This window comes from Helobdella robusta (genome assembly GCF_000326865.2).
Source record: "Helobdella robusta unplaced genomic scaffold HELROscaffold_61, whole genome shotgun sequence".
Classification (NCBI taxonomy): domain Eukaryota; kingdom Metazoa; phylum Annelida; class Clitellata; order Rhynchobdellida; family Glossiphoniidae; genus Helobdella; species Helobdella robusta.
The window spans coordinates 327,435-352,931 of record NW_008705338.1 but is presented as its reverse complement, the minus strand read 5'-3'; the positions used below and the strand labels follow the sequence as shown (position 1 = coordinate 352,931).

The 25,497-nt window shown below is 32.6% G+C and overlaps 3 protein-coding genes across 3 annotated transcripts; 1 reads left to right on the top strand and 2 right to left on the bottom strand.

Moving 5' to 3' along the window:
- Positions 1 to 3,025: 3,025 nt before the first annotated feature.
- Positions 3,026 to 8,992, bottom strand: HELRODRAFT_180359 (hypothetical protein; the record flags this gene model as incomplete). Its single annotated transcript, XM_009029674.1, has 5 exons — positions 3,026 to 3,447; positions 5,159 to 5,273; positions 6,150 to 6,182; positions 6,400 to 6,602; positions 8,278 to 8,992. The coding sequence occupies 5 exons, from the start codon at positions 8,990 to 8,992 to the stop codon at positions 3,026 to 3,028; spliced, it is 1,488 nt and encodes a 495-aa protein (XP_009027922.1).
- Positions 8,993 to 11,247: 2,255 nt separating this feature from the next.
- On the top strand, positions 11,248 to 13,310 carry HELRODRAFT_180358 (hypothetical protein; the record flags this gene model as incomplete). Its single annotated transcript, XM_009029673.1, has 3 exons — positions 11,248 to 11,359; positions 12,401 to 12,741; positions 12,969 to 13,310. The coding sequence occupies 3 exons, from the start codon at positions 11,248 to 11,250 to the stop codon at positions 13,308 to 13,310; spliced, it is 795 nt and encodes a 264-aa protein (XP_009027921.1).
- A 2,290-nt stretch (positions 13,311 to 15,600) lies between these two features.
- HELRODRAFT_180357 (hypothetical protein) lies at positions 15,601 to 18,510 on the bottom strand (the record flags this gene model as incomplete). The annotated part of the gene is made up of 3 exons (XM_009029672.1): positions 15,601 to 16,314; positions 16,662 to 16,663; positions 18,489 to 18,510. 3 exons carry the CDS (start codon positions 18,508 to 18,510, stop codon positions 15,601 to 15,603), a joined length of 738 nt encoding a protein of 245 aa, XP_009027920.1.
- Positions 18,511 to 25,497: the final 6,987 nt, after the last annotated feature.

The following is a 25,497-nucleotide window of genomic DNA, read 5'->3' as shown; positions in this document are numbered from 1 at the left end:
CCTTTGACGGCATGCACGTCAACATGACTCATATATCGGGATTACTACTACCTCACTGACTTGAAGGCTTACGATGCATAAACAGAGTGGTGCTATCAAATCTCATTTGGACTCAACAAACTCAATCACTATAAGCCGCGAAATCCTCGACAGCAACATCAAACATAAAGGTAATATACCAGAACACCAACTACACGCATCTTAAAATTGCAGAAGCAGTCCTAATTAATGTCAATAAACCAAAAATAAATATACAACAAAAAATGACAACCTCACTCCCGACCCGGCGCTTAATCAACAATGAAAACAAAGAAGTAATAAAAATTAGCATTGTAATTAATGACAAAGAAGAATATGATGCTATCGATGAAGAAAATAAAACCAACGAAGATGGACACCAGCCAATAAAGAAATCTGACACCTAATTTCAATCTAAGTTCATTTTCAACAACAACAACAACAACACACGTTTAGACGACATTTTCCCCGAGATCGGGGGTTGCCGTTTGGCTACCTATGATGAAACCGAAATACCCCTCGACGCCATTCACATCTGTCAATCGCCTCAGTATCACGCAACCCCGCTTTCACCCTGTCCTTCTCCATCCCAATCGCGGACGACCCCTTCCCTACCACACCTTCAACCTCGAACTCCAACGCTCGCCTAATCCCGACCCTTTCATCCCTTCTCAACACATGTCCATACCATCGCAATCTCGATCTACTTATCAATGTCAAAATGTCCTCATTCAGTCTCATCATTGACATCAGCTCTGTACTACTCCTCCTATCCTTCACAAACCCCACACATCATCCCCACCATAACTCTTTCAGCCCTCTGCAGTACACTTTCCTCCTCTCCCCTCAACACCCAAGTTTCACCACCATATACCAACGCTGCTCTCACACATGCTTTATATACCCTCCCTTTCATCTTCACTGACCATTTCTTTCCACACAATACCCCACCCAGTTCCCTAAATTTCATCCATCCTACACGAACTCTAGCCGTAATTGCGCTCAAACATCCTCCACCCGCGTTCAGCTTATCCCCTAAGTAAACAAAGCTTTCCACTCTTTCAATACCACCACTCAACCCCGTCCTTGCGTCCGTCCTATTAATCACACCATGAACACATTTCTTATATTTGAACGTGCCTTCCACCTTTTTCAGTGCCCCCCTCACACCACTACATCTCTTATGCACCCATTTCTGAAATCCTATACACAATACCGAGTTAGCCATCACTCTCCTGTCACATAACCCACAGGGGTCTATTTTACTTATCACTCGCTCCCCACCTTCCCCACTCACCATTACCTTCGTCTTACCAATATTAACTTTTAACCCTTTCTTTTCAATAACACTTTTCCATCTGTCAAATTTTAACTGCAATTCTTCCATGCTATCAGCCATCAAGACTAAATCATCTGCATACAAAATCTCAAATAACAACCCCTCCATTATGTTTCCACACACAACATCCATCACAATTGCAAACAGAAACGGTGATAACACTGATCCTTGATGCACTCCTACCTTAACACTAAAAGCGTCCGACATCCCCCTTCCAACCCTCACCTTTGTCTTTGCCCCTTCATAAAGCTACATCACAGCTTTAACAAGTCTCTCATTCACTCCTTTCTTCCTCAACGCCCATTCAATGACCTTCCTCGGTACTCGATCAAAAGCCTTTTCTAGATCCACAAAACACATGTACAATCTTCGTTTTTTCTTTCTATAATTCTCCTGCAACATTCTCACCATGAACAACGCATCCACCGTTCTCTTACCAGGCATAAACCCACACTGCATTTCATTAACTGTCACCATATTTCTCAACCTCCTCTCAAGCACCCTCTCCACTACCTTCATTCCGTGCTCTAGCAATTTCACACCCCTATATGACCCACAATCTTTCACATCTCCTTTGCCCTTATACAACAGCACCAACACACTGTGTCGCCAATCCTCAGGTATACCTTCATCATCAAACATACTGTTAGCAATTCTCATCATAACTTCAATTCCTATCACCCCACTCGCTTTTATATGTTCTGCCGCCAATTCCGAAACCCCTGTCGCCTTACCTAGTTTCATGTCTCTAACGGCTTTCTCTACTTCCTCCATCGTCCCCTTCTCTATAGGTCCGTGTGTGACCGCGGATTCCACATCTCCATTCCACTCATTCTCTTCATCCATCAACCTTTCCATATGAACTTTCCACACCTGAGCTTTTTCTTCCTCATCTATGCACAACTTGCCAGATCCATCCCAAACACATCCATTCCCTATAACATCTTTCCTATCCCTCATTGACTGCTTTGCTACTTTGAACATTTTCCTCGAACTCACATCAAATTCCATTTCCTTCATTAACCTATCTGATGCTTTAGTCATTGCAGTTGCCACTGCCTGTTTTGCAACCTTCTTAACCTTCCTATACTCAAACTCCGCTTCTTCCGTCATGTCCCTTCTCCATACCCTAAACCTCTCCTTCTTGACCTCCAAAACCCTTCTTATATCTTCATCCCACCACCACGTCTCACCATGCCTACACTTTCCTTTCGTCCATCCACATACTTTATCTGCCGTAGCCAACGCACAGTCCCTGTATCTCTCCCAACCATCTCCATCCTTACCACTCTCCCAATTTTCAGCCACCTTCACTTCAAATGCCTTCCTCACCTCTGCATCCTGTAACTTCCATGTCTTTCTCTTTGCTACAAACTTATCCTTCTTCCTCCTCCCCATTTCTTTTGATGTCACATTCATCACAACCATACTATGCTGCAGCATACCAGGTATCGCCTTCACATTCTTCACATACTTCCTATGTTTGGCCCTTAACAATATATAGTCTATCATCGAGCTATGCCCCCCTGACCTATATGTAATCAATCGCCCTGGTTCCCTTGTAAACCAGGTATTCCCCACCATCATGCTATATGCATCCGCCAACTCCAACACTCTACGCCCTTTCTCATTCCGTATACCATATCCCCATCCCCCATGTACACCTTCCTATCCGTCTGCATCCGCCCCCACATGACCATTCAAATCACCCAATAACACCACAAACTCATCCAACCCCGCTTGCCCAATCTCGTCAGAAACATCATCATAAAACCTATTTTTCTCCTCTTCCTTCCTACTTTGTTGCGGAGCATATCCTGATTTCACCCTCACTATTACTTTTCCAAACACCATCACCACCACAATTACACCATTGCTTCTCCGCCTCACTTCCAACACCTTCTCCACCAACTCTTCTCTTACCATCACACCAACTCCTCCCGTACCATCATCCCCCTTCCACCACAACTTATATCTTCCACCTTTAGCCCCCACAAACCTTGTACCCTCACCCTTCCATCTGATCTCCTGTAATGCAGCCACGTCAACCATTCTCCTCTGCAGCTCCTCCACCACTTCCAAACTTCTTCCTGTCAACGTGCCAATATGTCAATAAGTTAAAGGCTAAGCATATATGACAACATCACTAATTGAGAGGTGAGCTGGACAATTTTCTTTATGCAATAACATGGGTTATGCATAAATTATGAGCTGATCTTTGTGTAAAAGAACTTGTGCACGTGTATATACTATATAATTGTATATAATGGATCATATAGCTACATAATATATATATATATATATAGACATATATATTTTTACAATATTCTATAAATTCTACCGAATGTTTGGCATTAATATGTTTGTAGTTCGTTTTTTCAATTTTTCTCACTAAACTTTAAACTTTTACAAATATATTAACGCCAACATTTGGTAGAATTTATAGAATATTGTAAAAATAATGGTCTATTACCAACACACACACATATATATATTAAAGTTTTCAGAAACTCGCAGCACCGTTAATAAATTAACTCAGAAACAGGACGATTGTTTGATTCTGTTAAAATCTATCAAAGAAGACAATGACGTGATTAAGCGTGAATTGAATCAATTTAAAGTATCTCTTGATGAAAGAATGCACTTCTTTTGAGTTTGCACAATGTCTAACATCGACACTTTGTTCGATAAATCAATTAAAAGTTTAAAGTGTGTACTGAACACAACGTGGTCTGGTGTAGTCAAAAAGAACTTAGACGTGATAACCAATGAGGTTAAAAACAAACAAAAAACGCTATATACAGCTAATAAAAAAAAAGAACGAGAAAATAACGTCGTTTTATTTAATTTGCCTGAGGCTGAAAGCAACGCGATAGAATGAGATGCTGTTTTTGGTTTCTTGAAGTCTGTCGCTGGTGAAACTATCTACAGTCCTTTTTCAGACAAGGTCGTAAAAATTATTATTATTATAACTCTCTCATAAATATTCTTCAGTGGTTATGAATTAAATGCTACCATCAATTCACAGAATATCGATCGATGTCCCATGTCCATCTCAGATTTTTTACCGATTTTCTTTTTCAAACCTTTCAGTCTACCACCCTGATTGCAACTGTGAGCAATAACCGCCATCTTGTAAACATTCCTTCACAAACCACCAACCAATGAAGATTTTCCAACCACCAAGTTATGTGATCACTTTACGAAGCCCAAGTCTTGCAGCAGCGTTCTAAATGCGTTGAATTATTTTAACCACACCAATCCCAGCACCAAACATCAACGAGTTACAGTAATCTAACTTTGACAATACGAATGATACCACAAAACTTATAAAGATATTAGCTGGGAGACACTTTTTGTCTGATATAATTTATGTAGCTGTAGAAAACAAGTTGTACCAAGTTTCACTACATGTGGTAACATAGTCAATAAACTGTCGAAGAGTTTTTGACCGTCTTAGGTGCATGCAACCGGTTACAAAAAATCAAATGTTGTACTATCGATTTTGGCCAGATTCTTTTTAGATCTTAACAAAATTAACTGTTTTGTCAGGATTTAACTTCAAACGATTCCGATTCAACCAATCATTTATGTCTTTTTCAACCCTTCTGAAATTATGAAATTACTCCAGCATCTTTTGGTAATTTACCAGAATAAATCTGAAGATCATCAGCATACATATGAACCCCAATACCATGATCTTTTACTAAACCAGGCAAACCCGAAATATACATCAAACATGGAATTGGACAATAACAACGCACTAACATTATCCACCTGATTGATAATGTCACCAAACACTTTCAAAAGCTGTTTCTGTAGATGATCTTGTTCTGTAAGCTGATTGAAACTTGGGTAGCAACCGGTGGGCAGACAACTCACCAAACAGACAATCAAGCACCAGTCTTTCAAAAATCTTTGAATGAAAATTGAGGTTTGAAACCGCTCTATAATTTTTTAAATCGTTTTTTATCCAGGCCGTTCTTTTTAGCAATGAAGAAATTTTATTTTTTTTAAATTTTTACCAATTTTAGTTTTTGAAGAAACAGCTTTGTATGTCCAGAGACAAGAAACGGCAGTAAATAATTCAAAAACCTTAACAACTTTTGGGGAAGTAAGTCTAAACCACATGTTGTTGGCTTAGATTTCAAAAACGCTGCCTTGAATTTGTCTATTGAAAATTCACCAAATTCAAAAAAGTTGCAGTGATTTACTACCTACTCAGCATCCCCGTGAGATGTTGCTTCACTGATAGTTGCAACCTTGTCGATAAAAAATCGCATAAAATCACAAACTGTTAACGATGCATACAACTTTTGTTTTTGTTCCCCGAGAAGATTGTTGATTGAACACCAAAGTTTGTTTTGGGTTTGATCTACTCTTTGTGATATTTTTGTGCCAAAACGATCTAAACTTATACAGTTATAAAGGGACACAGAGCATTTAACAACTGAAAAAACTTTTTTTAAAGTTGTTAAAACTTTAACAACTGATTTTTCTAGCATTCCTAATCTGACCCAGAATATGTTCGTCCGAAAACTCTTTCGCATATCCTGTTAGCTCGTCTTTTTTTAAATCTAAAAGCAGATTTCTTTTTTCTACCGTAATTAATTTTTTAAACTGAGCCAAACATTCTGTTTTTTTTCAGATAAAGTTGACATGTAAGCATTGTAAAACCGATCCTGAGATGATGAAACTATGCTGTCCAGATTTTTACATAGTGAAGCTAACAACATCGACAATATGTTGGAGAGTTTGACCTGGCGTGCCTAGATAAACGGTAGTAACTAACCCTTTCAGCAGCATCATTATCAGGGCAACGCAACTGAAAAAGTAATTCAGTGATCATAAGTGATTGATCAAACACCACCGGTAGATAAACCAACATCTGACGAACCACCAGTGGAAAAAGGGCATATCAGGAAATATTGTAGAAGTAACGCCTATGGAGAACGATACGGGGAAAAACCGACTTTTGAGGAGATGCTAACCCCACGTTTAGAACGTCTGCATAACCCGTCGGGAAAAGAGTAAAAACCAACTTTGCGGGGCCCAAGTAAACTGGGAAAGCAAACGCCTCCAGCAGTATTATTCATGTTTCGAGGCTGGACCGTGACCGAGATGACCTTTGGGTGGTAGGAAAGATCTAGCAAGTACCTACTGCCACTGAAGGAACGGTACATGTGTACGGAGAAGTATCTTGCATGGTAGAAATGTTTCTTGTTTCTAACAATTTTTGCAAATTCTACCACGATTAATTTCAATAGAATCGGTAGAAGTGCAATGCGATGGCATGGTTCGAATACTGTCTGTCCGAAACTCCAAGACCACCATACCAGTATGATGCGGTGCTTGCGCGTGCATAAATAATGTGTATTGCGTCATGAGGTATGGATAGTCACTCTTTGTGGCACGATATTATGGCTTAATTATAAGTATAGATATAGAATAACATGTAACAGTTGTGTTTGGCAGAGCTACTTTAAAAAGAATAAAAAATGAAAAAATAAAAATTGTGTTCTGTTTCTGTGAATTCCGCAGCGTATTTTTCGAAAAATTACTACGTCCGCAAAAAATACTGCAGCATATCTTTTTTACTTCGTCGAAGGTAAATACCACGGCATATATTAAAAAAATTTACTACGTCCGCGGTACCTGATTCATTTTTTACATCGTCTGCTGTAAAAAAAATTTACTAAGTCTACGATAAAAATGCCTCGACATAGTTGGCTATATCAAATAAATTTTTCCAGTTACCGCACAGAAACAAAACAACTTGGATGAATCTAAGATCAAAGCACTGGCATAAAATCGATTTCATCATTATTAGACAACTGAATAGACATGTTGTTGAAACTACAAAAAAATGTGCGTTGCCGACTGCTGGATTGACCATCGGATGATTATATCAAAAATGAAATTTTCCATTAGGCGCCACAGATTATTATTATTATTAATTTATATCGCGTCCTATGCATAGCTTAGATAAACAATGATTTTTAACGTTATATGAAGACAAACGAAGTTGACAAGTTGATGAACGACGCGATATAAGTTGGTGAAGATATGATGGTTGAGATGTATTAAGTAACTTGTACGTGAGGACGGCGAGTTTAAATATAATGCGTTGACGTACTGGTAACCAATGTAGTTGAATGAGTGAATCTGTGCTGGAAGATAAATTACTGATATTTAAAACAATTTTTGCAACTCTATTTTGAGCTCTTTAAAGTAAAGTTTAAAGGTTGGAAGAGTAAAGACCGTAGAGTAAAGTTGGAAGACCGTAGAGAAAAGAATTACAATAATCTAAACGTGATAGTACGAGACATCGAACCAGTGCAGAAGCAATATCTTCAGTGAGAAAATTACGAATTTTACGAATAATCGCAATTTATCGTGGTATCTATTTCTAGGACTATAAAACTATAAAAGTATAAAGTAGGGTTCACAATCTTTTTCCGAGCTTGGGTCAGGCATGTCTGAAGATATCATTAAACTATCCACAACTTGTAACTATACCTTGTGCCGTTTAGAGCCAGATTTAGATAACTAAAGAGCGGAGTCTCCTAATTATGTTCAGAATAAAAAAGCAATTCTTTCCGTCAACTCTTAAAATTAATTGCAAACAAACAAAATTACTTCAACAAAGAGCTAATTCGGTAAATTAACGAAAGGAGCAGTACAATTATGTTCATGAAAGTATTATCGGTAAAAATGCGATAAAAACTATTGAGAAAAACATTAAAGTTGTTGATTCATCATAATTTGTATATTAAAAAATTCTATCATGATGGCTTCCTCCTTCTTTTAATCTGATCATGGTGGAAATTCTTTTTTTACGTAAATTTATATGTTCTTATCTAAATAAATATATAAATATATACAAATAAACAAATGTTAAACATATTAAAAATATTTACCTAACAAGTAGATTGGCGGTTTCATCATAAAGTCGTAATCTCTATGATATATATTATCTTCTTCCAAATCCATGGAACTGTCGTAAGGATCATAAGGATAATCTCCATGAGCCTTATGTCTAGTTCTGCGTGATAGTATTTTTGGCGAACCTAAAATTTCATGTATATCACTACATCCAACATTGAGACCATCATAATCACTAAAAAAGTTATCATTACATGTGTTATTACTTTGAAGGTTATCATTACATGTGTTATTACTTTGAAGGTTATCATCACATTTGTTATTACCATGAAAGTTATCTCTTTTATATATATTATGCTTTTGACAGCTTTTCAGGACTTTGAATTCGGAGATTATCTCATTTAACAAATGAAACGCTTCTATAGTGTTCATTGGAACAGTAATATCATATTTTTCATAAGCAAGTAATCCGAAGTAAAAATCGTTAATTAAAATGACTTCTGAAATATTTCCTTTATCATTAAGACAAATATTTGTCCAAAACTGATTTATCTTTTCGATGAGAAAATTTTCATCGAAATAATTCTGTAACTCAATGAAATCAGCACTATAGTTAAATAATTCAACAGCTGCATTTTTACCATATTGATTATTTTTTAATTTTTCATCAGATTTAGAAACAATTTTTTTTTTCAACTCTTCAATTTCAAATAAGAAACTTTCTGAATGATGGTTAAAAATGTTTTCCATTTTTTCAATACTATTGTTGAAACTTTTCACAGGCAATGTTTCACCATCAAGAGGGCAATTAATCTCCTCACTACCATCACTAAGACGGTTTTGCATAGTACCAGCTAACTTTTCGTTACTGATTAGATTACCAAGGTTATTAAATGATTTTATAAATTTGAATGTTTTATAATTATCTAAAATTACAAATTTGTTCAATGGTTTGTTCACAAGATTTGGAAATGATACGAAATTTTGAAAAATAGGATTGAAAAATAAAAAGTCTAAACCCGGATAATTCATTACGGACCATGAATTTTACATTTATTAATAAAGAAACTAAATATAAATCTGTTATTTGGCGTGTCTACTAGGTTTGTTTAACACGAGATATTTATTTTCTGATATATATTCAAATTATATTTAATCAGACGATAATAATAATTAACTTTTCAATTAAATGCCCATCTATACAATGTTATTTAATTTTAATATTTAGAGATTTTTTGTTGTAAACATTCATTAGTTATCTTTTATTTCTTTTCTTGTTTCCATTCTATATAACAAATTCCGACGTTGTCTCGTTTTTAGATGAATAATTTTTACATTTATTTCTAACGATGGAAAGAGTAGATCAACGCTTCATCTATTTGCAAGCTCTTTAACGAAGAAATATGACTTAAAATTAGAAATAAAGTATAAGATTTCAATTAATAAATCTAGAGTCAGTTTTACACTTTCAAGATTATGGAAAATGCACCTTGTGCGGAATTCTGGAATTATAAAGCATTGAAAATTAAATTTTATACAAGAATCAGAGTTAAATAAATACATCATTTAAAATCAAGATCAAAGTAAATTTAAGTGAAATAAAATTCTCAATGTAAAAACCTTATCAATCTCACAAAAACTGGTTAAAAATTTTAATAAGTAATACAAAATTACGATAAAATATTTTGTAAGAAATAAAATATTTTGCAATATTGTAATAAAATTGCTTTTACATAAAACTTGTAACGAAATACCAATGTTTTACAGATTTGACTCTACTTCCACAAAAGTTTGTTGATAAGGATTATTCATATGTACAATGACGTATTGTGATGAATGTAATAAATTACATATACTTGTTTCAAAAAATTATCTCAACTCTTAACAATTTTTGAATTAATTAGAAAACTGAGTAATCAATAAATCAGTTATTAAACCAAGCCAGATCCAGCAAAAATGCTATTAATTTGGTAGGTTTTAAATTTTATCGATCATAGTACACTTATCTCAACTCTTAACAATTTTTGAATTAATTAGAAAACTGGGTTATCAATAAATCAGTTATTAAACCAAGGCAGTTCCAGCAAAAATGCAATTAATTTGGTAGGTTTGCACATTCTTTTATTTTTTATATTTAACTTAGTCTTAACCAATCTTTTACAGAAGATTTAAAGTTAACATGAAAGATTCATAAAATTACGTAAAATTATTTTTAAAATTTTATTTAATTATTTTGTTTATGCTAAGCTTTTAGATAACAATTATTTATATGTAGCTTTCTAATTAATTTTTACGAATCGTAAAAAAATTAGATGAGGCAAAAAGTGAACTGAATTTTTAAATTTTTTAAACTTGTAACGCCATACCAATGTTTTACAGGTTTGACTCTACTTCACAAAAGTTTGTTGATAAGGATCATTCATATGTACAATAACGTATTGTGATGAATGAAATAAATTACATGTACTTGTTTCAAAAAATTTTCTCGATCATAGTACACTTATCTCAACTCTTAACAATTTTTGAATTAAATAGAAAACTGGGTTATCAATATATCAGTTATTAAACCAAGCCAGTTCCAGCAAATAAGCAATTAATTTGGTAGGTTTGACTGGCCGCAGCATGGAAATCGCAGAAATGCTCGAGCGTAGAAGGATTGACATCTGCTGCCTTCAGGAAACCCGATGGAAATCAAATGGTGTTTGTCATGTCAACTCAGACAAAAAAGAAGATAAACTATTCTGAAATGGTCAAAAGACGGGTAAAAATGGTGTTGGAATTTGTCAGAAAACCGCTAGCCCAAGAAGTACTAGATATTAAAAAGACTTATTCACGTCTCATGTGGATCAAGCTTCGCATAGAAAAGCAAACAATGATTATTTTTTCTGCATATGCACCACAGACAGGCGAATCAGAAGAGAAGAAAAATGACTTCTGTGCTGTGTTCTCTGACACCATCTCAACAATACCAAAATCTAAAACAATCCTGATTGGAGGCGATCTCAATGGCCACGTTGGAGAGAAAACAGATGGTTTTGACAACGTACATGGCGGTTTTGGCTATGGAGAACGGAATGAAGATGGCAACCGCATCCTTAAGTTTGCTGAAAGTTACGGGTTTTGTTTACTTAACACATATTTTAGAATGAGGTTGGAACATCTCATAACATACAAAAGTGGACCATCAGCCACGCAAATTGATTTTTTCGCTGTCAACCAACAACACTATTTAAAAAATGTCAAAGTTATACCTGGCGAATCATGTGACTCCTTGTGGCAGACCTGGTTGTCGAACTGTCAAAATATAAGTCTAAACAAATGCCTCGGAGAATCAAAACGTGGAAGCTGGAAAGCAATATTCATCGAGAAAAATTTCAACAGATTGTCGCAACACAGTTAGACCACCAATCACAAGCCAGTACAGATTGGAGTACATACAAAACCATTTTAATGAACGCTGCAACTACAGTTTGTGAGAAAACTGCTACAAAACGTCAGCATGAACGGGACACTTGGTGGTGGAATGACAGTGTACAAAATGCAATAGCTGAAAAGAAAACTGCATACAAGCAATGGCAAAAATCAAAGTCTGTTGATGACCATACAATTTTTCGTGCAGAACAACTATGCAAGACGTCAAGTCGCACTGGCTCGGACAGATCAGTGCAGGAGTGGCTTACTAAAAACAAAGGTAAACAAATGAAATCTCTGTATCGTATAGCAAAACGAGCAAAGCGTACGAAAAAAGACAGAAAGTTGAATATGAAAAGAATTTATGCTTCTGTTCACGCAAAACGAGTGAGTAAAAACGTTTTTTCAAAAACTAATATCATACAAAATTGATACAAAAATTGAATAACAATCAGCAGAAATAAAGCAACAGTCAATAGAAATAAAACAAACGAGAGATCATAAGAAAATTCTCTTTATTAGAGAACACAAAAAATGTATATTTTTAACCAGTCAACTCGCTATGTTACTGGGTTGGTCAACGTAGATTGGTTACCTGTCCTGCTCTCATCACTTGTTGATGGCACTACAAAACTTCTTGGAGTTCCAATGTTAGCATCTGGATTAGGACGAGCAGCTGCTGATGCAGTTCATGAACATATAAAATCTTGAAAGTGTGAATCAATGGTTATTGCTTTGACACGACAGCTTCCAATACTGGAAAACTCAAAGGAGTTTGCACTCTTCTAGAAAAAGCCATGGGACGTAATTTATTATGGATGGCTTGCCGTCATCATATGTTTGAAGTGTTGCTTGCCGATGTATTCAATGTTTGTCTTGGACCATTCACTGGACCAGAAATTTTATTTTTCAAAAGGTTTCGTGAAAAATGGACAGAAATGAATCACACACCAGAAGCCAGATCAACCCCTTTGATAATTGTTTCAGATGCAATTAAAGCATTCATCAAATGTCAACTTGAGGTCAGACATTCACGAGATGACTATTTAGAGTTTCTACTTCTTGCTGCACAAATAGTTGGGCTGCAGGTTGATGTAGCCATTCGCAAGCCTGGTGCACTGCACAGGGCACGATGGATGGCAAAAGCCATTTACGCATTAAAAATTAAACTATTATTCACCGTAAATAAAACCATTTTTAACTTAACAGCTCGAGAATTACAAGGTATTCAACGTTTGAATCGGTTTATCATTTGTGTTTATCTTCAGTCATGGTTTTCATGCAGGCCCACTGCTGATGCACCTGCAAATGATAGCGTTTGCATGACTACGACGATGCAATTCTTGGTTCAACTGGATTAAAAATGATGCTGCGTCATTCTTGGTACATGAGTCCAGAATTGGCAACTCTTGCTCTTTTTTCATCTCTCCTGTCTGACAAAGAAAAAACTGATCTTGTCCGCATAATACAAGCAGATCGAGGCCCACATCTGATGAAAACACTACCACAAAGTTTTGACAATTTGCGTACGTCAAAAACATTTTTAAAAACATCCAATATTGATGCCAATTTTCTTGATGTACCTGTTGAAAACTGGTCAGATATTCTTTTTCCAAGTTGCAGCAGTGTTTGTAAGGAATCTGGTTTGCATCAATGACTCTGCAGAATGGGGAGTAGCGTTGGTACAACATTTCAATGAAACAATCACCAAAGACGCAGAGCAGAAACAATTTTTGCTTCAAGTAGTTGAACAGCATAAGAAAAACTTTGCAGAATATAATCGTGAACTGTTAGCTAAAATTTGAATTATTTGCATTAATTAATATTCAAGCGAACTGAAATTCAATGAAATCTTGTTTTTCATTCATTTTTGACTTAATTTTTGAAATTAAAAATAAAAGGCATTGCAGATTTATATATTTTTTCACAATTATATATTTTGTTTAATTTGTATAAACAAATCATAAAACATTTATAATCATATCATATAACGCTGTATCAAAAGTTGGTAGCGAACGATCAAACACCAAAATCGGAAACTTTCGACAACCTCTAAACATTGTCCAAATGGGCTAAAATTTGGCAGGTAAATTACTGTTACCATACAGACATATTTAATGAATATAATATAATGAGACATCAATATTTTAAAACTTCATATTTTTGGGACACCCTAATATATATATATATATATATATATATATATATATATATATATATATATATATATATATATAGGAACTAGACATAAAGAAAATTGTGTTTGATCTACCGGCTAAAACCTGTATGTTAGATGTTTTTCCGACTCATGTGCTTAAAAAACATATAGATAATTTTATTGTTTTTCTCGCAAGCCTCGTTAACTTATGTTTGCAAGAGGGAGTATTTCCGAATAAATGTAAGCACGCAGTTATTACACCTGTCTTGAAGAAAATGAAAGATGATAGAAATGAAATGAAAAGTTACAGACCCATATCAAACATTTGCTTCGTTTCTAAAGTTATTGAACGAGTTGTTGCCAGTCAGCTACTGAGTCATCTACACAAAAATAGTTTAATACCAGTATTTCAATCTGGATATAAACGTTATCACTCAACTGAAACTGCACTGCTGTATGTTATGTCTGAGTTGTTTAATGCAATTGATAAACAATATGTTTCGTTGCTTACATTCTTGGACATGAGTGCTGCCTTTGATTGCGTAGACCATCAAATACTGATGAATCGCCTACAATATGATTACGGAGTTATTGGAGTTGTAGCTAATTGGTTCAATTCGTACTTGTTTGGCAGAACTCAGCAGGTTTTTTTCGGGAACAAATTATCTGGTATTGAAGCAATGTCATCTGGTGTACCACAAGGCTCAGTCCTGAGACCTATTCTGTTTGTACTGTACACTGCTGAAGTATATGAAGTAATAAAATCCTTTGGATTTTCATATCATGCGTACGCTGATGATATCCAAATAATAGTTAGCAGTGAACCAGAACTGTTTGAAAGTAAAGTTGAAAATCTCATTGAATGCTTGACTAAAATAGGTACATGGATGTCAAGAAATTGTCTCAAATTGAATCAAGATAAAACTCAATTTTTACCTGTCGGTACATGGCAACAGCTTTCTAAAATTAACATTAATTCAGTCAAAATTGATAATAATGAAATACAATTCTGTGAAAATGCAACAAACTTAGGGTGTATTTTTGACTCGAGATTATCTTTTAAAGATCATATAAAAACCATATCCAAATCATGTTCTTATCAGCTTTGCCAGTTATACCGCGTTCGAAAATATTTACATCAAACAACCATGCAAACACTAATTCATGCGTTTGTTTATTCACGGTTAGACTACTGTAATAGCTTGTTCAATGGATTACCAGAGAGATCTATTGCTTTTCTTCAATCGATACAGAATAGAGTTGCAAAAATAACTGTTGGACGTAGAAAGTATGACCATGTGACACTCATTTTAAGAGACATACATTGGCTAACAGTGAAAAAAAGAATCAACTATAAGATTTGTGTGACTATGTATAAGGCTTTGAACGGGTTGTTACCAGTATATCTAGCAAATAAAATCTTAAAAAAACCAGCTTCTTCAACAGATGTAAAATTGAGATCAGACTATGCCAACCTACTGGCAGTGACAACAACTCAACTACAAACTGCAACTAGAAATATTGCCGTGTCAAGACCAATTGCCTGGAACAGTCTTCCGTAATCGCTCAGAATGCCTGGACTAAAGCTTGATGATTTTAAGAGAAACTTAAAAACATATTTATTTTTACATAGAAATACTTTATTGATTTGTACTTTATTGACCTTCACTGATTTCATTTATAATAGAGAGCGCTTTCGAGAAATTTTATAATGCGCTTAATAAATTGATAATAGTTTTTTCAATTTTTCTCACTAAAGTTTTTTGGTGAACGTTTAGTTTATTAAAATTCAAAATAGTCTGCTAGTATAAAGGTTTGTCAAAGATCTGAATCTCGAACAGCCTTTGCAAACGTTTCCAATGCAGTTTGTTCTCTGTGTTGTGGGTCTTACGTGGGGGTATGACAGCTGAGTCAACAGTTCAATATCCTGTGACAGCTGCTGTATTGACTCTACATTTCGCTGTGTCCAGTTTCTTAACTGGGACCGATATATTTGCCTCATGTGCTCTTCACCGTAACGTAAAATCAACGCATTTACCAGGACATCATAGTTGAAATATTTTTCGACTGGAATCGTTTGGAGATCTTCAGCCTCTAATCCTCGTAACGCTACTACAAGAGCCGTTGTCCTCTTTCTTATATTCCAGCCAAAATTCATTGCTGCTGTTTCAAACTGGGCTTTATTTATGTTCCAAGAAGTTTCTCCGTCAAATGCTGACACTTTCAATGTCTTTGTGGTCCGGTGGCTTACAGGTGTGGAGTTTATTTTCTTAGTTTCTTCCAGTTCTTGTTTAAGTTTATCCACTTCGCAAGATAACTTCTGTTCGAACCCAATAACCTTTTGATCAAATTTCTGTTCAATTTTTGATGTGATGTCTTCCATTCTCATCATCTGATTTTCTATTTTTGCATTGATTACGGCCGATTGTTGTTCAGCTTTGACGTCCAATTGTTCCCTGAGTTCTCTCCAATGTTGTATTATTTTGGCATCAACCGCAGCCGACTGTTGTTCGAATTTGGCAACTTATGATCTCTCGTTTGTTTTATTTCTATTGACTGTTGCTTTATTTCTGCTGATTGTTATTCAATTTTTGTATCAATTTTGTATGATATTAGTTTTTGAAAAAACGTTTTTACTCACTCGTTTTGCGTGAACAGAAGCATAAATTCTTTTCATATTCAACTTCTACTAACAGTCTGAAGTTAAATTCTGAACTAAACAGAAGCAAAATATGAAATACAAAAAATTGCAATAACTCTTGTCAAACAAAAATTTAATCATTATTTTTGCAAAATAAGATCTGAAATTCCACTAAAAAACAGATGAATTAGTTAAAATAACATACTAACATCTGTTGTAAAACAATTGCAAAATGAAAAAAATTAATTGACAATGACAATAATGAAACGAATTTAAAGATAAGAACCAAAAACTACAAAATTATGAACCATAGAAGCGAACATAATTTAGAAGTTATACATATAACAAAACAAAGCTTACATTAACGTTTTATCAGAGATATTAAATTAATTAAAAATATCAAATACAATATTAATTTTATACAAAATTTTGCACAAATTTTGTTTATTATTTGGGGACTCTTGAGTCACGGGGGCCCTGGTTCAACGAACCTGCTGAACTTGTCCCTACGCCACTGACTTTTTAATCTACAGATGCATTGCAGTTACCGCAATTTAAAATTGTATGGTTCTGTACAAGGCACAAGTCTAGTCAATCTGTATCGTGTATCTGGGTAAAACGGGAGATAGGTACTCCTATGGTATCGTCCATGTTTACAAACAAACCTAATGTATGTTAAAATAAAATGACTCTGCCCATTTAAAATTAACTAACGCTTAATTATTTATTGATTAGATTTAAAATTTTTCTATGATAAAAAAATCCTTAGGAGTTGTAATTTTCAATTATAATTATTTAATTTATGATATATATTTATTATTACAGTTTTTAAATTGTTTTTATATTTATTATTACAATTTCAAAATTGTTTCTATAATAAAAAAAAACCTCACGAATACTCTATTTATTAATTAATAATTATAGAATTATAAAACGTAAATATGAATTTTATTTTTAATGATTTTTATTTATATTTATTAACATGATTTAAAAAATGTTTTTATAATAAAAATAATAAAAACAGTCTTTGGTTTTTTTTTTGGTTTGCTCCGCAGTTCAAACAACGAGGCTTTGCATTTTTAAAATGGCTTTTCCATCCGTTGCCGGCGTACCTTTGAGTGAAATGAAGAAAAATTTTGTTGAAAAGGAGGAGGCCGTAACATGGGCTATGGGACATAGCCTTCTAGCAAGTCAAATGACGTGCCAATGCGGGTCCCCTAAAGAATTACGAAATCTCGTTTCTTTGGATGGCTTTTTGTGGCGGTGTTCACCAACGATCAACAAATAGGTACTCCTATGGTGACTGCAAACGTCTCAAGCCTCTATACAAACATGAACAACTCATGCTCAATAGAAATAACAAAGGAAGCATTACGAAAATATATACCGAACAATAAATTTAATGTCCTCACAATTGAGGCCTTCACCCTGACCCTACAAAATAATGATTTCACATTCAACTAACAACAATACCTGCAAATAAATGGGTGCGCCATGGGAAAGATTTACTCCCCCACCCTAACAAACCTGTACCTAGACTTCCTTGACACAACACTAAATAACAAATTTGTCAATGTCATGAATTACAACAGGTACATAGACGACATATTCTTCGCGTTCAACGGAACTAACACATTTTTAGTTTTGTACATCATGTAAATACTTTAATTTTAATAAAGTCAAATAAATTCATATAAAATCAAAAGCATGATCATCTTGTTTTTGTGTGAATTTTAATTATTTGTCAAAACCGTGAGTATTTAACGTTCATAAGTCGACTGTTTAAATTTGAATTAAATTTAATACATTGATTATTATCAAAACAGAAATTTACTCATATTTCAACATTTTTTTATTTAATGTTCATTATTTTCAACTATTTGACAAGCAATGATCCAAAAAACTTACCTAAGAATTAACTTGTATTAAATTATTTTCAATTTGATATAAATAAATAATTAAGCGCTAGATAATTCAAAATAGGCGGTGTCAATTTATTAAAAGTACATTATGATTGTTTGTAAACATAGAGATACCATAGGAGTACCTATCTCCCATTTTACTGTGTATCTGTACGTACTCAATGTACCATCTGTTCTGTACTGATGTTTTTGGCTTGGTCAGATCTCCAATTAAAACACTAAACTCAAAAAGGATTAACAGAACTTTTTTAATTTATAATCATAATCATTATGTCATAATGATAACTCTAATTAAGAATTATTTAATTTACTAATAAAATAAGTCTTCTTTAATTTATTAATTCATTAATTGTTATTGCTAATTTAGTCATTTAGTATTATTTGATTATTATTATGTAATGTTATGTTACTGTTAAGTTTTGTTTGTTAATCATTAACTTTAAGAATAAGATTAAATTATTAATAAATTAAACTTAAATAAAATTATAAATAAATTTTTACAAAATAATAATAAATTAACACCAGGCCTTTATATATTAAAAGCTGTAAAATTATAATATTATAATCAATATAAATTGAATAATATTAATATGCAGCATTTATATTTGCGATTAGATAATGAATATGAATTGAAACCAATGAAAAAAGGAACCTTTAAATTTAAAAGAGGGACCAGACTTTTCTAGGCAGCCGACACACTTTACATTTTATTTACTAATAGAATTTTAAAATTGAACTTATGGAAAGGAATGTTTGTAACGAATATTCAGCAACAAATTTTTACCCCACAAATTTTTGATTATGTCATACTATTTTTGTGTCACAAAAATTTTGATTCTATATATATCTAATGGACATATATTATTATAGTGACAGAAGAAGAGGTCTATTTACTAAAATACAACCATGGATATAATGGATATGGCATAAAAATTAATTTATTACAAAAATTGTTTTTTGTTCTATGGATCAAGCTTCGTTGTTGTCTTCGTCAGCGTCTTTGATTAATCGTTTGATCTGAAATTATCGCTAGCAAAGTTTTTGTCTCGCTTGCTGTTTTAAATTCGATTTCGTATTGCATTTTATATATTATATACTATATTTAGTACATTTTAAAAAGAAAAGGGATTAGTATAATGTTTTGCATTTATACATTTCGTTTTATACATTTTACATTCCTACACATACATACATACATATACAATACACATACATACATAAATAGCTAAGTACACATGACATGACATTGAGATTAAACTATTAGAGAATCTTAGTTCTTAACTTGTTAAAATAATATTAAAAACAATAATACACTTTTAATTAGAAAATATTTGCTTAGTATTTGATTTGACAGACACAGATTCTCAACCAAATCAAAATGCCTGTGTGTTCCATTACAAAATGCCACTCATCTTATTTAGATGAAAATGTTACTTTATACTGGTTAATTTAATTTAGACTATACTATACACTATACTTTAGCTATAAAGTATAACACTATGCAATATAATTATAATAATCAGCAAACAATTATAAATAATATTAATAAATAATATTAGTAACATAATAAATGCACTAATGACTAAATGATAATGTTAACTCAAAGTTGTATAAATAATATGTGTTGATATTAATTAAGTTAAATTTAAATTCAGACAGCCAAAGAATGATATTAAGAGAATGCAATGGGAAAACCTCATTAAAAAAATTCAGTATTTTTTCTGCAAGAGTTTATTATTGCATTCTCATCTACATTTGTAAATATTTGATCATTAATCTACCGCAGCAATATATTAACTAGTTTCAAGTCATCATTATATCAACTTTTTTCATTTCAGAATGTAAACTTATCAGTTTTAACCCTTTCCTTACATTATTTGTCAGTTTTAATAATTCATTTTTTTATCTAATTCATTTTTTCATACAAAATATAACTTTTTTGAGACAAACTTTAGATAATGCTATATCAATTGGAAGTTTCTATGGAAAAAAGATATCATTTCATTTACAATTTTTAATAAAATATTTTTAAATATTTGTCTCTTTGTTGTCAAATTAGTTGCCAATGACTTACGTAAATGATTTGCACTTAAATATAAAACTATCCTTATTTTAATCGCTAAAAGAAAATTATTGAAAATACATTTTAAAAAATTTATTTAAATATTATTTATTTTATCACTGATTAAATGTAAAATTAACACAGTTTGCTAAAAACAGTCCATTTCATATTCATGGCATACAATATATAGGCAGATTAGTAATTAATTTATTCTGGTTTTTATCAATAACTAGAAATTATTAAAATTGAAAACAGACATTTTCCCACTTTTTATATATACAATGCAAATTCAAGAGACAACATGAAAGTTTATGAAATTTGGTTCAGCTTCAGATGATTATATATTCAAAAAAAAAGGTACTCAAATTAATGATTGTCAGCTATTGTTATTACAGTAATTATGAGCAGTCATACATTTGGTATACATTCTCATGAATTTACATATCCCGTTTAGGGATGCACCGGATTCAGGTTTTTTAAATCCGGCCGGGGCCGGACTTGGCCGGATTTAAAATTCAAAAACCGGCCGGGGCCGGATTTTAGTTACCATTTTACATACGTTAGAAAAAATACATTTACAGTTATCTACATGTTGTTACAACATCAAAAATTAACACCAAGCAAATAATTAATTAATTCAAATATATGAAGAGCTGTGTGATACGCCAAATTCTGTACACAAAGATCAGCTTATAATTTATGCATATTTGCATAACCCTTGTTAAAGCACAAAGAAAATTGTTCAGTTCAGCTCACCGCACAATTAGTGATGTTGTAATTATGTGTCATGTATACCTAGCCAACCTTTAACATACCATGTTCTTAAATTATGTGCTTATGTATCTCTCTCTCTCTCTCTATATATATATATATATATATATATATATAATGTAGCTAAATGATCCGTCATATACAATTATATAGTATATACACGTGCACAAATTCTTTTACACAAAGATTAGCTTTTAATTTAAGCATAACCCATGTTATAGCATAAAGAAAATTGTCCAGCTCACCTCACAATTAGTGATGTTGTTATTATGTGTCATGTATGTTTAGCCTTTAACTTATTGACATAAATTAATTAAATTCAATAAAAATTTTTTTCTATTTATAACATTTTTAAATGTTGATAGACCCTTAAATCCGGCCACCAAATCCGGCCGAGTCCGCATTTAAAAAAAGTCGGATTTTGGCCGAGGCCGGAGCCGAACTTCGGTGCATCCCTAATCACGTTCATAACAATAATAAAATAAAACGTAAAGAAGACAAATTAATATGAATGAATGATTGTGATTGATTATCAAAATATCCATTGCAGAGCAGAGTGAGGAATAACAGTGCAACTTGTAATTTAGGGAATTAGTATCATAAAAGCCCAACGCAACTGAAAAACACCAGCAACGTTAGCAATCAAACATTACCAACTTATGTTGCTAGTTTTTCAAAGCGAAATTCTTATTTGGTAATAACTCAACTACGGAAGATATGATGATAATCAAAAACTAGACGATATTCTAAACATAGATAAAAAGCTAAATGTTTTTTAAAATTAATTTTTCATTGACGTTTTTTGGTTCTATGGATCAAGAGATTTTTGCAAAAATTTATTTAACCGATGTATGAATATATATATATATATATGAGACTTGCCATATTCATTATATATATCCATGTATACAACACTTTAAACAATTTCTACGTTTGCGATGTCTATGGTTTACTCATGGAATCATATAACCGGAAGCGCCCTACCGGCGTTTTAACATTGAAGTTTTTTTCAACGGGCAAGCTTCCTCTGGAGGCAAGTTCTTAAAAAATTAATTATTCATGAGCATTTAGGTTTATTTTTAGAAAAATCTGAGATATAATTAGAAAAATCTTGGCCTTTCCGAAGTTATTTTAATGACTCTGCCGATCTGCATTCAACTCGTTTATTAAAATTTATTTCTTTTTTATCATTTTGTGAAGTTTTAGGCTAATTTATAAGGTTTATATAACCGTATTTAATCGTTAAAAAATGAATATTGCCATTTTTTTGATGCATCAAAAAATTTGAAGATATATAATAAGTTCGTTAGTGATCCTCATTTTTCTGAAATAAAGATTTCTTCATTCATTCTACCAGCACCCACGAATCATGATGATGATGGACTTCATTTACTTCATATCATTTCATTAATGAGGCTCACATCATTCCTAAACTAAATTAGAATCTAGAAAACGAAAAGAAATCGGTAAAAATTTTATTGTAAAAATGAAATATTAATATTTAAAAAATAATACTAATGATCAATTTATATTGTTATAAATGAAGATTGATTGAATTTATAATTTTTATATTGTTATAAATAAATTAATCGGTAAAACCGGAGATAGATACTTTTATGGTATCGTCCATGTTTACAAACCTAATGTACTTTTAATAAATTGACACCGCCCATTTTGAATTTTCTAGCGCTTGATTATTTATTTATATCAAATTGAAAATAATTTAATACAAGTTAATTCTTAGATAAGTTTTTTAGATCATTACTTGTCAAATAGTTGAAAATAATGAACATTAAATAAAAAAATGTTGAAATATGAGTAAATTTCGATTTTGATAATATTCAATGTATTAAATTTAATTCAAATTTAAACGGTCGACTCACGAACGTTAAATACTCACGGTTTCGACAAATAATTAAAATTCACACAAAAACAAGATAATGTTTTTGATTTTATATGAATTTATTTGACTTTATTAAAATTAAAGTATTTACATGATGTACAAAACTATCAATAAAAATGGTTTAAAAGTATTTAAACGATGTAAAAAAAAACAAATATTGTTAGACTTAAACAGTATTTTTTTAAATTTTTTATTCTGGAAAGATGACCAAAAAAAGATAAACTTGTGGATAGGCCACCCTTAACTAAAATTTCTAACTATAGATGTAACAGAAATGTCATGAAATACATACACATAAACTCACGCTCACACATACTTATAAACATGCACCATACTACAATTCATATCACAATACTGCTATACAGAACTGAAGAAACAGAATCAATGAAATGAAATGATCTGGAAACCAAACATACGCTCACTTACACACTCAAATAAATAGACACATAAACCAATATGGCCACACACCATACACATATAGGGCGTGACCATATGTCTCAGGGCACAGCTGAGTGCATGGACATCTTACACATAGGTATGTGCCTCTCCATATACACCCCCGCTGTACCCTGGTTAACGCTCCTAGAATACAATATTTATATACATATATACACATATCTACACATACACATGCACACACACAGACACGCGCACACTCACGCACACATAAACACACACACTCACCCAAGCACACACACTCACCCTAAACACACATACGCACACTTACCCACACACACTCTCACGCAAGCACTTACGCACACACACAAACACACACACACACGCACTCACGCACCTATACCCACCCTCAAACACAAACACACACACACATACATATTTCGTCGAACCTGATCGAATCTCCCAGATTGTTAATAACCCGGCAGACCCAACCAAGCCCAACATAATTCATATTCCTAAAACACGCTGCCTGAATACACATATACATACATACTTATAAATATTCATAATGATTTAAATATGAAGTATATTTACAACAATTACACATTAAAAATAACATTTATGGAAACATATGAAAACTGTATACACATGATAAGTTAGCCAAATGATAAGAAATTCTTGTTCTAGTAAATAATAAATGTAAATAAATGTTGTTCAAGAAAAGGTGACTATGATACATAGAAGCACAAACACACCCAACACACACCTGACACACACACTCACCCACTCACGCACACATACATACAAAATATGATTGCTTTTTTGATATCTAGTTAAAAAAAAAGTTTTTTGCTCAATCAAAAATTTTTTGACTTTGTTTTTAAATAAATGTTTTTGACATATATATTTTAATTTCTGTGTTAATAATTTCATCCCAAACTTTTGGACCAGAAATTTTTAAGCTATTATTTATTATTTTCAATCTAGAATAACTGGGATAAAAAGTTGATGCATTCCTTAATACTTTAGTTTGAATCGAGCTTCTTAAGTTGAAGAAATGTTTAAAAAACAACGGGAGTTCACAGTGTACATATTTATACATAAAAAGAGCTAAGGTATACAAGTGGTATACAAATTTTTAACATTCAAAATTTGTAAAATATTGTAATAATTAGAAATATGACAGCGAGGATGAAGATTGAAAAAAAGACGAATGAAATGGTTTCGGCTAACGGAAATATGTTGCATGTGTAAATTTGGTCTGTTTCCCCACAGCAAATTACAATACGTTAGGTTTGGATAAATAAGGGTATAATATAATTCTAATAATACATTTTTTATTTTATTTTTTATTTTATTTTTTATTTTATATAATATACCTATTGTTTTATTTATTTTTTTTGGAGATAACATTAATGTGCGAGTCCCAGGATAAGTTATCGTTGAAGATACCTAAAAATTTTGTTGAGCTCGATCGATATATAGGATTACCATTGATTTGTATATTTAAGTCTGTGATACAATTGGGTAGTATTCTTGGTTCAAATATCATATATGTGCACTTTGTATAATTTATTATTAAATCATTAAAGGTAAACCAATTGGCGATGGATTGAATTTCATTGTTGATAGAATTTAAATCTTTGTTAGGTTCTTTAGTATGAAAGTATATAGTCGTGTCATCGGCAAATAATAAAAATTTAGCTGATATAGTTATATGGCATAAATCATTTATAAATAAAGTAAAAAGTATTGGTCGTAATATATAGCCTTGTGGGACTCCGCAGTTAATCTGGAGCCTTTCTGATTCATAGGTTTCGATTGAGACATATTGTTTTCTTTCTCCAAGGTAAGAGGAAAACCATCTATATGCTACTCCTCTTATACCGTATGAATAGAGTTTTTTAACAGTTTTTCATGGTTTATTAGATCAAATGCCCTTGATAGATCTATAAAAATTCCTAATGTGAAGATCTTTCATTCAATTTTCC